General features: G+C 36.3%; 2 protein-coding genes across 4 annotated transcripts; one reads left to right on the forward strand and one right to left on the reverse strand.

Moving 5' to 3' along the window:
* The first annotated feature begins 5500 nt into the window (after nt 1–5500).
* LOC143145882 (uncharacterized) lies at nt 5501–10337 on the forward strand. Of its 2 annotated transcripts, none has more exons than XM_076309661.1 (3): nt 5501–5552; nt 6874–6913; nt 7324–10337. In XM_076309661.1, the coding sequence occupies exons 1-3, from the start codon at nt 5501–5503 to the stop codon at nt 8366–8368; spliced, it is 1137 nt and encodes a 378-aa protein (XP_076165776.1). In that variant the 3' UTR covers nt 8369–10337. The 2 variants fall into 2 exon arrangements, with proteins under 2 accessions (XP_076165776.1, XP_076165779.1); XM_076309664.1 differs by lacking the exon at nt 5501–5552 and adding an exon at nt 6514–6636.
* Nucleotides 8860–13172, reverse strand: LOC143145883 (guanylate kinase). Of its 2 annotated transcripts, none has more exons than XM_076309666.1 (5): nt 12421–13172; nt 11335–11602; nt 11019–11242; nt 10794–10904; nt 8860–10707 (listed from the first exon to the last, which is right to left on the reverse strand). In XM_076309666.1, exons 2-5 carry the CDS (start codon nt 11589–11591, stop codon nt 10700–10702), a joined length of 600 nt encoding a protein of 199 aa, XP_076165781.1. In that variant the 5' UTR covers nt 11592–11602; nt 12421–13172; the 3' UTR covers nt 8860–10699. The 2 variants fall into 2 exon arrangements, with proteins under 2 accessions (XP_076165781.1, XP_076165780.1); XM_076309665.1 differs by lacking the exon at nt 12421–13172 and adding an exon at nt 11711–11850.
* Between the last annotated feature and the right edge of the window lie 10 nt (nt 13173–13182).

Below are 13182 nucleotides of genomic sequence, written 5' to 3' on the forward strand. Positions count from 1 at the left end.
TAAAAATTCACTTCACGGGGCAACCGTATCCCAAGAACGTAAACTCGAGTGCGTACTCAATCCCGTTGGATCGCAACGCGATGAAACGTCGAGGTATACGTGGTTTGACGTCCACGGGGAAACTTCTTCATCGAAAATCGAGGATACGTGGAACACAGGGAACGAACGATCCATACTGCTTCGATCTGTGGAACGTGAACATTATCTTCGTGGGGGACACCGACTCGTTCGAGGAATTGCTGGACTTCGAGTCACCGTTCCAGTGGACCAACAGGGAACATTTCATCCTACTGACCATTTGGAACGATACATTCGAGAAGACCATTTCGAAAGACAGACGATCATCGATCGAACGTGTGTTGAAGAAACTCTGGCTGGAGCACCAAGTCCAAAATGCATTCGTTAACGAACCACTCGTGAACGACGACAACGTTATATACACGTACAATCCGTTCGCGATGATTAATGGAACAGGTAGAATATTTGACGATGAAAACCGTAATTAAAAATAAATATTCGACATTGGAGGTGTATTTTGTTCACGAGAATTATATTCCGTAATAATGAATTTATTAAACGATCGAACGCGATGGTGTCCTCGTATTCGTGGTGCGTACACGGTGTTCGTGAAACGTGGACGTAGAATCAATAATTGTGCCTGGTCTCGATAATTGTTTCCGTCGAAAATCGATCGACGATGGTTTTTTGGATCGCGTTTGGATTATTTTTTTTTTCTTTTTTTTTTATATTCTTTCTGGCGGGTTTTCTCAATGATGTATTTCGAGGACACCCTGTATACTTGTTTAGCATTTTAATAGAGCAATCGTTGCAGCATGGGGGAAACTGGAGACCGTCAACGCAACATCGAAGAGACACATGCTGCACTTACTGTCGACGTTGACGTATAGGCGCACCATCAACTTTAACAGATACAAATTCAACGTGAGCATCTTCGATCAGGTGAGAAAATAGAAAATTCTGCATATTGTTACTTGTGATGGACGTTTCGGTTTGAATTTTCTTTTCTCGGATAAATTTTTCTAAATTTGAATGAGAATTGTTGAAAATTTAATATAGAGAATCATCTTCAGTCGGTGTATGTATATTGTTATTCATAATAATTAACGTATCTATCCTGAATCGAAGTCTTCAAAAAATTATACAAAAATTAACACCGAAAAATGTAAAGTACAGATATAAACAAAATTGTTAATTAAATGTCGAATTAATAAAATATACATAGGTCTGGATTAAAAATCCAGAAGAGTATGTAAAAACCAGAAGAGTATATAAAATTGTACCGTTTCGAATCCAATGGAGTAAAATTATTTTTAATTTTAAAAATGTCTGTGGAACAAATATTATACAAATGAATATAATAATGAACCAAAATCTTCGATCAGGTCCACGAGGCGAGCAGAGTCCAGGGGAAGATAGATCCTGACTCCATTTTTGCTTATTCGGGGGGTTACAACGGTCCCAGTGGGATTCTACTGGGTGTCGTAGCAAAAAAAATGAACTTCACGGTGAACGTCGTCGAGCCTAACACCGAGGAAAAATACGGCCACCAATTAGAAAACGGTGCTATCAGCGGGGCCATAGGTAATAGAAAAGTTCACTCTTAAAATTTACCATTTTTTACATCAAGACCTCGAATTAGTATTTTTTTCTCGGCGATCAAAGCCAAACCTCGAAAGATGTTCGAACGAAATAACGATCGATACTAACTTTTAGAATAAGTACACCAGAGTTGAATAAGTTAAAGCTATCTCAGATATTAGAGCAGTTGGTACTCGTAGGCCCTCTATGGGCGAAATGATACAAAAGATAACCTCAAAAATTTCAAAATCATCCACGTGCTCTACTGTTTAACAATTCTATTATTCCATCGTGTCTCTTTATTAGTATCCATTAGAATAGATTTTCTCGATATTATTATTTGGAAAAAATTTTCTTTCTTTTCCCACAAATGTCACCATTTTTCGTGAAACGTTACAAAATGGACGTTCTCTCATTGCCAATTAGGTGACGTGGCGTACCGCAGGGTGGTCGCGTCGTTCGCCACGTTTTTCGTGAAAAGGTACATGAACGACATGAGTGGGATTGAATTCACCACAACTGTGGGCTTCGACAATGTTTGCGTGGTAGTCCCAAAAGCGAACAGGATACCAAAGGGTTTCAGGATGTACTACATATTCGAGTCGTCAATGTGGCTATGCATATTCTTGTCGCACATTCTGGTATGCCTGGCATGGTACTGCGTGCAAATATTTACGCCACAAAGGTATGCCGTAACATGGTTTGTCATCGAATCCTTGACTCTTTGTCGCGTGAAAGTTGGCCACTAGAAAATTCAAAGTCAAATATTTACCAAATTTTCCTCTACACCCTACTCCATCGACACGAGAGTCTATTCTGTTTCACATATTCCAAGCCTGAAAGAGAATCTATCAAAGCCCTATATTAACTCCTATCTACTATAACAATTTAACAAAGAGTTTTATCTACCTTATCACAGAAAATATATCTTATCTACCTATCCTACTTACCCTAGTTTTATATTGCAGAAAAGAACCTTATCCTACACTGAGCCTATACCAAGTCCTATCTATTCCAATGGTCTGTTAAAGCGTTTCATCTACCCCGAAATATAAATCCCATCTACCTGCCCTACCTATGCTAATTCTGTCCTACGATAGAGAACTTACCCTACTCTGAGGCTATACCGTGTACTACCTACTGTAACGATCTAACCAAGCATTCTCACTTCGTTCTACCCTATCTCAGAAAGTAATTCCTATCTACTTATCTCACCTACCCTATTTCTATAATGCAGAAGAGAACCCTACCATGCTCCGAGCTTACACTAAGTGATATCTATTCTAATAATCTAGCAAAGCGTCTTACCTACCCTGTCCCAGAAAATCAGTCTCATCCACCTACCTTGCCTAGACAAATTCTATGTTGCAGAACCTGTCCTACTCTAAGCCTAGATTAAATCCTACCTACTGAAACGATCTATTCGAGTATTCTCACTTAATTCTACCCTGTCTCAAGAAACAAATCCTGCCAGTTTACCCTGCCTATTTTATCTATACTCCGTGTACCTAAAGATTGCTAAACGAGTGTCCCAGTTTCGAGTTCAGATTTCCAAAGAATCATCCCTGAACCTGCTTCCCAAGACAAACTATTCACTGTTTTCGTGTTCAGGACCCAGGTGGTCAACATTCAATCCACAACCTTCTACATGTTCCTCGTCAGCGCAGGCTACCCGGTATCTCTGCCAAGCTCGAACGCAGAAAGAGGTTTCCTGATAGGTGTCTTCTTCAGTAGCATGACGATTATGGGTATATGCAACGGTGTCCTCTACAAGGGATTCGCGAAAGACATGTTCTATAAGGATATCGACAGCCTGGCCGAGGTGGATGCATCTGGCTTGCCAATAGGATTTCTCTCCTACAGCACAAAGGATCTGTTCGGTTCGCAAGATGATCCCGACTTGAGCCCGGTTCTGAGGAGACTGGCCAACAGGATGATACACGCGCCAGACAACATCAGACAGGCAGCTGTGTATCGAAATATAAGTGGACTCCTCAGAAAACAGTATTACTCTCTGATGAGGGATTCTTTGGTGGACAAAACTGACACGCACATGATTCATCGTGTGCAGGAGTGTCCAGGTACGTGTAACTGTGCAGAGGAAGCTGTGAACTCTTCTAGAGTCTCCATAGAGACACTTGTCAAGTAATATCCTAGAGGACACTTGTCAAGTAACACCTAAGAGTACTCTCGTCAAGTGACTCCTTAGAGTACACTCGTCAAGTGACACCCTAGAGTACACTCATCAAGTGACTCCTTAGAGTACACTCGTCAAGTGACACCCTAGAGTACACTCGTCAAGTGACTCCTTAGAGTACACTCGTCAAGTGACACCCTATCCACATTCGAAGTTAACAAAGAGTGCAATGTTGCAGCCAAGTGCTTCTTAGCCTGTCTGCTGCCTAGCAAGTCGATTTTCCACGAAAGAATCAACGTCATCATCTGTGTCAAGTAACACCCTAGAGTACACTCGTCAAGTGACACCCTAGAGTACACTCGTCAAGTGACTCCCCATCCTGACCTGACTCATCCTTACAATACACTCGTCAAGTGACACCCTATCCAGATTCGAAGTTAACAAAGAGTGCAATGTTGCAGCCAAGTTCTTCTTAGCCTGTCTGCTGCCCAGCAAGTCGATTCTCCGCGAAAGAATCAACATCATCATCTGCAGATTAAGTCAAGCCGGATTGCCGACCCAGTGGAGGACTTATTCGATCGTGGAGATCGCGTTGAGGACAAAAGTGAACCTGCACGGGGGTCACAAATACTCGAAACGCATATTCGCACCGTTCCAGTTGAACGACGTGCAAGTATGCTTCCTAGTACTTGGTACAGGATTACTGTCGTCCATTGTCGTCTTCTTCGGCGAGAAGGGCTGGCTGAGCTTCGGGAAAACGAGCAAGAGAACGGACTTCACGGTTAAGTAATCGTCGTGATGTTTTCACGTTCATTTATTTCACGTGGCCATATTAATCTTCGCAGAACCAGTGATTCAAGCGATCATGGGGGAAACCACACTTGGGTCCAAAGGGACCCTTCACTGGACCATGCTTGCGCAAATATTTTGAACGAAGATTCTGTTACTTTATCGTACTTTTCTTCATTTCGAAGAAAAGCAGCACCGATAGTATATTTTGTACAATAAAAAAATATATCTGGGTCTGAGAAGACCCACGCGCACTACAGCGACGGTTAGTAAACAATTTTCGCGCGCGACACATCGTTCGTGAATTAAATTTCAATCGAATCCATAATACACAAATCTGTATTAAAATGTGACAAATCCAATATGTCTCGTTGAATTCTCTCGCTCGTACTCTGTACAGAATCTCGAACAATATCGTCGAGTATTTTTATTACTATTTTCAATTGCTCGATTTCAAAAAAAAAAGATAGAAATAAATTAGTCCTCTATAATATTAAATAATTATGGAGAAATAAAAATTCTACATTTATAAATCGCACGTAAATACTTGTTGGACAATTTTTATTACTATTTTCAATTGCTCGATTTAAAAACAAGAGATAGAAATAAATTAGTCCTCTAGAATGTTAAATAATTATGGAGAAATAAAAATTCTACATTTGTAAATCGCACGTAAATACTTGTTGGACAATTTAACAGTACTTGTTAGGGGGAATCTTCTCGAAGAAATAATTTGCAAAAATTTTTCCAACGATGAATTCGTGGAAACGATTAGATAACCATCGATGGATATTCTTCGCTGGTTATCGCGACAGATTCGCGGTATGCAACCGCGAGTTGTCCAGCACCGTTTTCTACGTGAGAATTAGTCAGCGAGGCCCGTAGGAAATGGTGGTGGTTTATTTTAGGGACATCTGAAAATACGCGCGCACGTCCCTCGGAGAAGTTCAGTTGTCGTTGCTACGAGATAGGATCATGGCTTTTAAAATGTGTCTGCTGACGACGTTAGCGATGACGATTTCGATAGGTACGTACACCCAACTCACGTCTTCTAATCCGTACGTGATTTATTTTTATTTTTAATAATTTTTTTTTTCTTATCTCGTACGAGTGAAAAATAATAACACAATGGTGAGCCGACGCGCAAGATTCTCGTTAAATTTTGGAACATCGATGATGGATATTAATTACGGATAATTATCTTCGGTTAATAATAACGGATAATATTCTTTTCGGTTATTTAATATGCGGTCCATCAATACGTGGAAACGGCCGACTGTAACGGCGATACCGTGAAGTAATTTGATCTAACGTTTCGTTTCGCTCCATTATAAAATTCATTGGATAATTTAATACCACCACGTGTACAATATATCCTAAATTATTCGCTTGTATACTACACCGAGTAGACGAGTATGCACGTAAGTTACTTCAAAGCGACCAATGAGAGTGACTTCGCGGTTCGTGGACCTGTGGGAAAAGAATTGGTTCGCGAAAGAAAGATTTCAAGGTCGACACCCTTTTCTCGGACGAATTTACGTTACTTACTATGAGTGATAAATGTTTATGGAGAGAATTGAACGATTTATCGCGAAAGATTTTTTCTCAGATTATTCAAAACACGAGAAAGAGCTAAACGTACATTCTGTGCCGTTATTTTTCAAAATAAATATTCAAACTTCTTTACCTCCGACTAGTCAAAGAAATTATACTTTCCAGATCGTTCTATCGGCACGAGAAGTTTTGTTGTTTTTGCAACAGATGGCGTTTATTCGCCGTACTTAGTTTCGCGCGCGTATACCTAACCTGAGAATAATTTTTTTTACTTCCAAAAAAATAACGCGAACATTGGTCGTCTTTGATGTATTTTTGTCAATTTGAACACCGAACATTTGAGATTTTATTTATTGATACAGATTTTAGAATTCGTATTAGAAGGGGAAAGAAATATATTCCATTAAGGAGAAACGAAACGTATGTTCGTATCTATTCGAAATCTTCGAGCAAATAAACATTTTATCTGTAAACATTCTCGTTCTATCATTAAGTGTCCTTGAACTCTGTAGATCATCTCGATCGCTTTATAAAGGTACCCTGCATGAGCAGCAAGAGTAAGCTACCAACAAACAATAAAGAAGCGAGATATTCCAGACATTTTAACATTTAATAATGCATATCGCATCGCAAAATTTTAACAAAACGGTGAGAAATAAATTCCAGACGAATGGCGGTATTCAAATATGTATATTTAATTACCGTTAATCGCGATCGAATGAAATATGCAAAAAAATGTTAAATCGATGCCAATAAAATTCCATCCGATTAATATTATTTCTCTTCTCTGTTAGGAATATCATCTGTTTTCGCGTGGAATCCCGATATTCATCGGTAAGTAATTCAATATTTATTTTCGATCAAACATTTTTGTACAAATCTTCGATAAAACAATGATCACGCTTCGACTCCGTGATAAAACGAACTTTCTCTATCGTTATCGACTTCTTTACCCTTTCACTGAAGTCAGAACCGAATCAATTGGCTGCTCAAAGCCACGGTGAGGTTATCCCCACCACAACCTTTAGGCGAACTGCAAACACATGCTACTTGACTCTCGATGTACAAACAATGTACCACGTCGATAAAGTAGGAGTAATCAATTAATTTTTTCACGATTGTGACGATAAAACCAAATACATAATATCGAAACCCCGTGGGATATGTTCGAACAAACGAGACCTAGAAAGAGTTAAAAGATTTGACAACAAAAGTTAAACCTAACCTCTAATTTTTCCCCTTAGCTACGAAAGCTACGATCTCGACAGAGGACCAGTGTTCTACGAAGCCTATTACCCGGATAATAACGATGAACCCCGTGATAATTATCAAGACAAACGTTTCTTCGACCGTGGGGCGGTTTTGGAAAAGACCTATCAAGTACCGTCCCAACGCCTCGCGTACCCAAACAACGTCATTCAATTGGACAACCACCAAATTCGAACCGGAAGTCTTCCACAGGATGTACGGTACGATCGTTTCCCTCCACAAACGAACCAACAATCCCTGGACATAAAGGAAATCTCGAGTCTGGCTAGAAGAGCAATTTCCCGGGACCTAGAGAACTGGAACACCCTCGAGAGCTACTTGGATCGTGCTAAATACCAGGATCCCTCGTATCGTCGACAAATCGTCGTCCCTGATTCAGAGTTCGGGTTGGAACAATCGGTTCGCGAAATAAGACCAAATTTACCGAACACGTTTAAAGATGGCCACGATTTGAGGCGGGAATTGTATGAGGAAGTTCAAGAGGTACCTGCAGATTTACCAAGTCGAGTTCAATCGACGGACGATCAAAGGATCCTGAACGCGGTGAGAAGATTGACTGCACGTGACCTTGCCAGCAGAGACACCATGAGAACTTTCGGAGCAATTCGATATCAAAATCAATTGCCACGCGAACAGGATATTATCAATGTTCGAGGATCGAGCGAGACGAATGTACCTTTACCGATGAATTCACAGGATCCGAGATCAATTGTGGACCCTTATCCATCGGAGAATATATTTGCGCCGCGACCTCAAGTGATCAATTACATTTTCTCGAGGAAACCGGTCATGCCTGTGGAGAATAAAGCTCAGAGCGTGCCCGAGGCGAAAGAACCGACGAAAGAGTCTGTGCCTAGAAATTACGGTGATAATCTTATCCGAGAGGAAATGAAAAAGACGCAAGAGGACAAGGAAGTAAAGGTAGCCTCCATCGAAGTCAGCGAGGTGCCTAGGCACAAGACTCGTCATCATCACGGAGATTGGCCCAAACGCGACTATTCTCGGCGTCATCAACCGTGAATAATCGAAAGTTGGTATTAAAGAAAGAAATTGGACTCTTTGTAGATCGGTATTTTAACTGAGGTTTCTTCGAACTCGAAAATTTAATACACAAAATTCACTCCAGTGTTTAATTATACGCAATTAACACCAGATGTGCATTCAACGGACAAAAATAATAAAAAAATGTTTCGTAAAAAGAATTGCTATAGTCTGAACAAAACTAGCTAGCAGCTCAAGGTCGCTGATGGATTATCCCCACCTAACCTGGGCCATTATATCTCTAGTCTCTTCACCCAAACCTACAAACACTCACTATACTTTTATTCATTTTAGGCGCTGAATTCGTATTTGATGCTATATGCACATTTCATAAAATATCTATGTTATATCTGGAATTTATGTAAACTACAAGATATTTCAAAATAATTTTGCTTCAACATGAAATTTAATTAATTAAATATTACATATCTCGTCGGTTTTTGTTAAGGAAAATATGTAACAGTGATATATTCGCTTTAAATATTTATTCAATATAGTATGCTACAACAATAGTACAATTTTCTATAACAACGTGTACATATGTCACTACGCTTTATCTATTTAAATATCATATTATTATTATATGAATGAATCATACATGTATTAACAAGTAATAACAATGTACAGGAAAATATTTACCTTTCGCGATTATAGAAGTAACAACATGCTCAAATTCGATAATTAAATAATGAAGATAATGTTAAAACATAAATACAATACATAATCATGATATATGGAAACGCGAAATGATGCGAGGTAACACGAAGAACTTTGGAAATGTTATCGATTATCCCTCAAGATATGAGAGTATATTCATTTGAAGTTTTAGACACGATTATCTCTAAAATGTTTTGCAATAAATAAAATATATGAAATGCCTATGATTGAAAGCAAATGGTCTGAAGGGAATGTTAGCGCGATAATTCTCCTTTCTTTTCAATGAGGCATAAATATGATATTGATACAAATGAATTTGTGAATTGATTCTGAATACTGTAATTAACTGTATGTTTGTTGATATAAAGACAAGTACGAGGACAAAACCACAAGTACTTTATAAGTAACCTAACTATTGGAACACAACTTCGTTTGGTGAATAGTCTCAGTTAGCTACATCTAGTATATTATATTTAATTCTCCATTTTTTCTCTTTTGGATATCTAGTCTGTTCTAAGTTCTGTCTTCACACAAATTGACGGTTCTCCGCATACATTCAGTAAAATATCTTTTATCTAAAATCATTTCACGCTCTTGTATAACACTACCAAGAATTAAACAAATTAAAACCTATCTTGTACTCGTACAACATGCAAATACTCATTTACTGTAACTTAAATCATAAAAACATTTAACTAGCACCTAGAATCGTGAATCGTAAATTTTGTTTAATAATTATCTAAATAGCAGTAAAATTAGTAAGGAACAATAAGACTTTTATAGGAGCAACATTTCATGTAGTTTAAAACATTCTTAGTCATGCGAATAATAAATAATTTTTTGAGATTCCTACATCCACAACTTGTCATAAACATCTTTATTTGTTTAACACCGTATATCGTGTTAAATATTTTCATGCTTACGTGATATAGTGAAACCTTTGAAAGTAAATACAACCATACAACTTACACTATCACCCACTTTTTATCACTTTGCAAATGTAAAAATACATTCTTTTGTTTCTAAAAGCATTCAACAAGCATATTGCATGACAAATTTTAAATGGAACAAAATAATATACCGTTACTCCAAGGAAAATACATTAAAGTAAAATAAAATCTATTAATTCCTTAAAGTTATAAAAACTTTACACTGAATTGTTATAAACTTACGACTCAACGTCATGTGCAAAATATACTATACATTTACTATTTGTATAAAATGAATAAAAATTTGAATATACAAAACTGCAAATAAATCGAAATATAGCAGATAACTACATTATTTTACATACGCCTATTTACTTTAAGTATTGGTTTGAAACGAATTACATACTAATTCTACATTTTTTTGTTTCTTTACTCGCAATTTTATTAAAAATTATATAAATTTATTATTAATCTATTATTATGTGCATAAAAAATCTGAAGCATCCTTTATATATTTACTGTTTTAATATTAAACCCAACTTACTGCTGTATAAAAAATTATTTGCCTAAGATTATTCTCGATTCTAGTAATTCGACTTTTAGACATGAGTTTGCTGTGCACTTTTCAACATGTAATAATTACCTATTATTATAAATCGTGTGATAATAAATAAAAATAATTACACTAATATTTAGTATGTATACATCCTTAGGAAGCATTCATTTAGCATTCTGTGAAGTATTAGAAATATAAACATTAATGATAATAAATGATGTATATAATATATATAAAAATACATTTGAATTATATAATGTACCTGTTTTACATTGTAGATCAAAATTTGAGAGAATAAACTCTCGTAACTTGATGTATGCTTTAGGAAGGTTGTCATTTTCAATTACTATATCGAAATTACCAGATTTTTCACCTAAATTAAATATTAATTATATATGTTGTATCTTGTTATTTTTTGTATTAGTTACAAATTATTTAAAACATTCTAAAAAGTAATAGATTAATGTACAATATGTTAAATGCATACCATATTCTATTTCTGTGCTAGCAACAGATAATCTACGCTGCAGTGAATCTTCTGATTCTGTTTGTCGGTTCCTCAATCTTTTTTCTAATTCATCCATAGATGGTGGCTTAATAAACACATACAAAGGATCAAGAGAACTTTGTTTTATCTGTTTCACACCTTGCATTTCAATATCTAATATGCACACTTTACCCGTTCGCTGCACATCTTCCACTGCACGTTTGCTAAAAACATATAAAGGTTGCTGATAATTTAAATAAATATTACAGTAATTCTTTAGATATTTAAAAGATTAACATTTACAATTAACGATTACCTAGTGCCATATAAATTTCCACTGAATGTAGCAGTTTCAAGGAATTCACCTTGTTCTATTTGTTTTTGCATTTTCTCTCTAGTTGTAAAATAATAATGTTTTCCATCTTCTTCACCTGACCTAGGTTTTCTTGTTGTATGAGAAACAGAAAAACCAAATTTTTCTGGAAATTCCTCAAATAGTTGTTTTATTAATGTACTTTTTCCACTTCCGGAGGGACCACAAAAAACTAATGGACGTGGACTTTTCTGGAGCATATTACGACAACCTAAAAATAATTGAAACATTGTTGTAGATTTGTGTATTTATTGTTAAACTTAATAGACTTTATAGCCTATGTATGATACAAATTTTGTTGAACTAAATAATTTCATACCTATTGTAAAAGTTCTAAAAATTGAAAATGGAAGCATACTTAAAAGAATTATTCCTTGTCATTTAAACTTTCTTATTATTTGAAATTTAAAAAGAGTAAAGACATTCACACATTATGTGTTATACTTTAATGACACTCCAAAATCGAGGGAAAACTGTAAACGCAAACGTCTATTAACACTTTTGCAAATAAGTTCCACTTGAATTTTGAAAAACACCAAAATTAAAAATTTTGCCTAAATAGATGATCACGAGACTACTTTGATTCGATGTTGTAAACGCAACTGTGAGCAATTGAATAACCGATAAAAACGCCAGAAACGTCGAAATTATACAAAAAGTAACGGAAAGACGGGCATAATATCAAATGACAATTTCACAGACATAACTGATGTATTTTGTAAAGTGATGCTTACAAGTCATAGAACAAAATAAGATTAGAGGGTCTTTGAAATATTGATTTCCATAAGTTCTCTTATAGATTATTAACTGACTGCGATGAGAAAAATACTACAATGTTCATCTGTTGTCTTATCTTGAAACGATTCAAATTACTCAAACTTTACATATTATTTTATTCTCATTGGTGTACATCAAATATGAACAAGAAAAGAAAATTATAGTTCGTAAAAATGTACAACTATCTCTCTCTTGTATTCCTTGTTTCGTTAGATGAACAGACAATTTTTAAAATACCAAAAAGTGTCTCACCTTTTCCGGAAATTAATATTGGAAAATTAATGAAAACTACAGCCAAATGCACTGAATATTTCTATAATGAAAAGTATAAAGATCCACGTTCGGAATAAACTGTAAAACAGCTACCACGATGTGTCTAATAAAGAGCGCACCACTGATCCCAGAAAAAGCATCCCGACCTACCCGACGCCATATTATATTTCTCCCACCATCAACACCAATCGCATCCGTGAGCTCGACACTTCGGGCAACTTCGGGAAGTCGAGAAAGAAGGCAAATATGAGGCTTTCTCTCTCGTTTTTAACACAGTTGTCCGACTTGCAGGCAAACAGCTTATTTTAGCGATGTTCAAAAAATCGATTGTGTATATTCTAGACATTACTAATTCGCGTCCTATGAAACGAGAGGAAATTACAAGGCCATTATCATATATGACATGTAATTGCGATTTACTGTTCTATTTTCTGACAGAACTAAAATACAAATCCTCAGAGTGCTTTTTGGTTGAAACTAAATATGAAATACAATGATCGATTTTGAAAATTCATTCAGCCGTTTAGATGCAATTGTGTTAACATATTCAAAAAATATTCTTTTTATGGTCAAAACGTGACCAAGAAGTCTTACAAAGTATTTTTCCATTAAAAGAATATTTGACATTTTTCTTTATTTCGAAATTTGTCTTTGTATACGAATCGTGAGCATTGTCTTTAAACGTCAACGAAGGTCAACTGGTCAAACCTTTTCCTTTACATGTGTAAATACTAGCAAATC

The sequence above is a fragment of the Ptiloglossa arizonensis genome, chromosome 4, assembly GCF_051014685.1.
Source record: "Ptiloglossa arizonensis isolate GNS036 chromosome 4, iyPtiAriz1_principal, whole genome shotgun sequence".
Classification (NCBI taxonomy): domain Eukaryota; kingdom Metazoa; phylum Arthropoda; class Insecta; order Hymenoptera; family Colletidae; genus Ptiloglossa; species Ptiloglossa arizonensis.

Coding starts and splice junctions, on each gene's coding strand:
- LOC143145883 (XM_076309665.1), bottom strand. CDS start 11,747: ATGCTTCCATTTTCAATTTTTAGAACTTTTACAATAG. Junction 11,243..11,334: donor GGAAATTTATATGGCACTAG/GTAATCGTTAAT, acceptor ATATGTTTTTAG/CAAACGTGCAGTGGAAGATG. Junction 10,905..11,018: donor TAGCACAGAAATAGAATATG/GTATGCATTTAA, acceptor TATTTAATTTAG/GTGAAAAATCTGGTAATTTC.
- LOC143145882 (XM_076309661.1), top strand. CDS start 5,501: ATGGCTTTTAAAATGTGTCTGCTGACGACGTTAGCGATGACGATTTCG. Junction 5,553..6,873: donor AGCGATGACGATTTCGATAG/GTACGTACACCC, acceptor CTTCTCTGTTAG/GAATATCATCTGTTTTCGCG. Junction 6,914..7,323: donor TGGAATCCCGATATTCATCG/GTAAGTAATTCA, acceptor TTTTCCCCTTAG/CTACGAAAGCTACGATCTCG.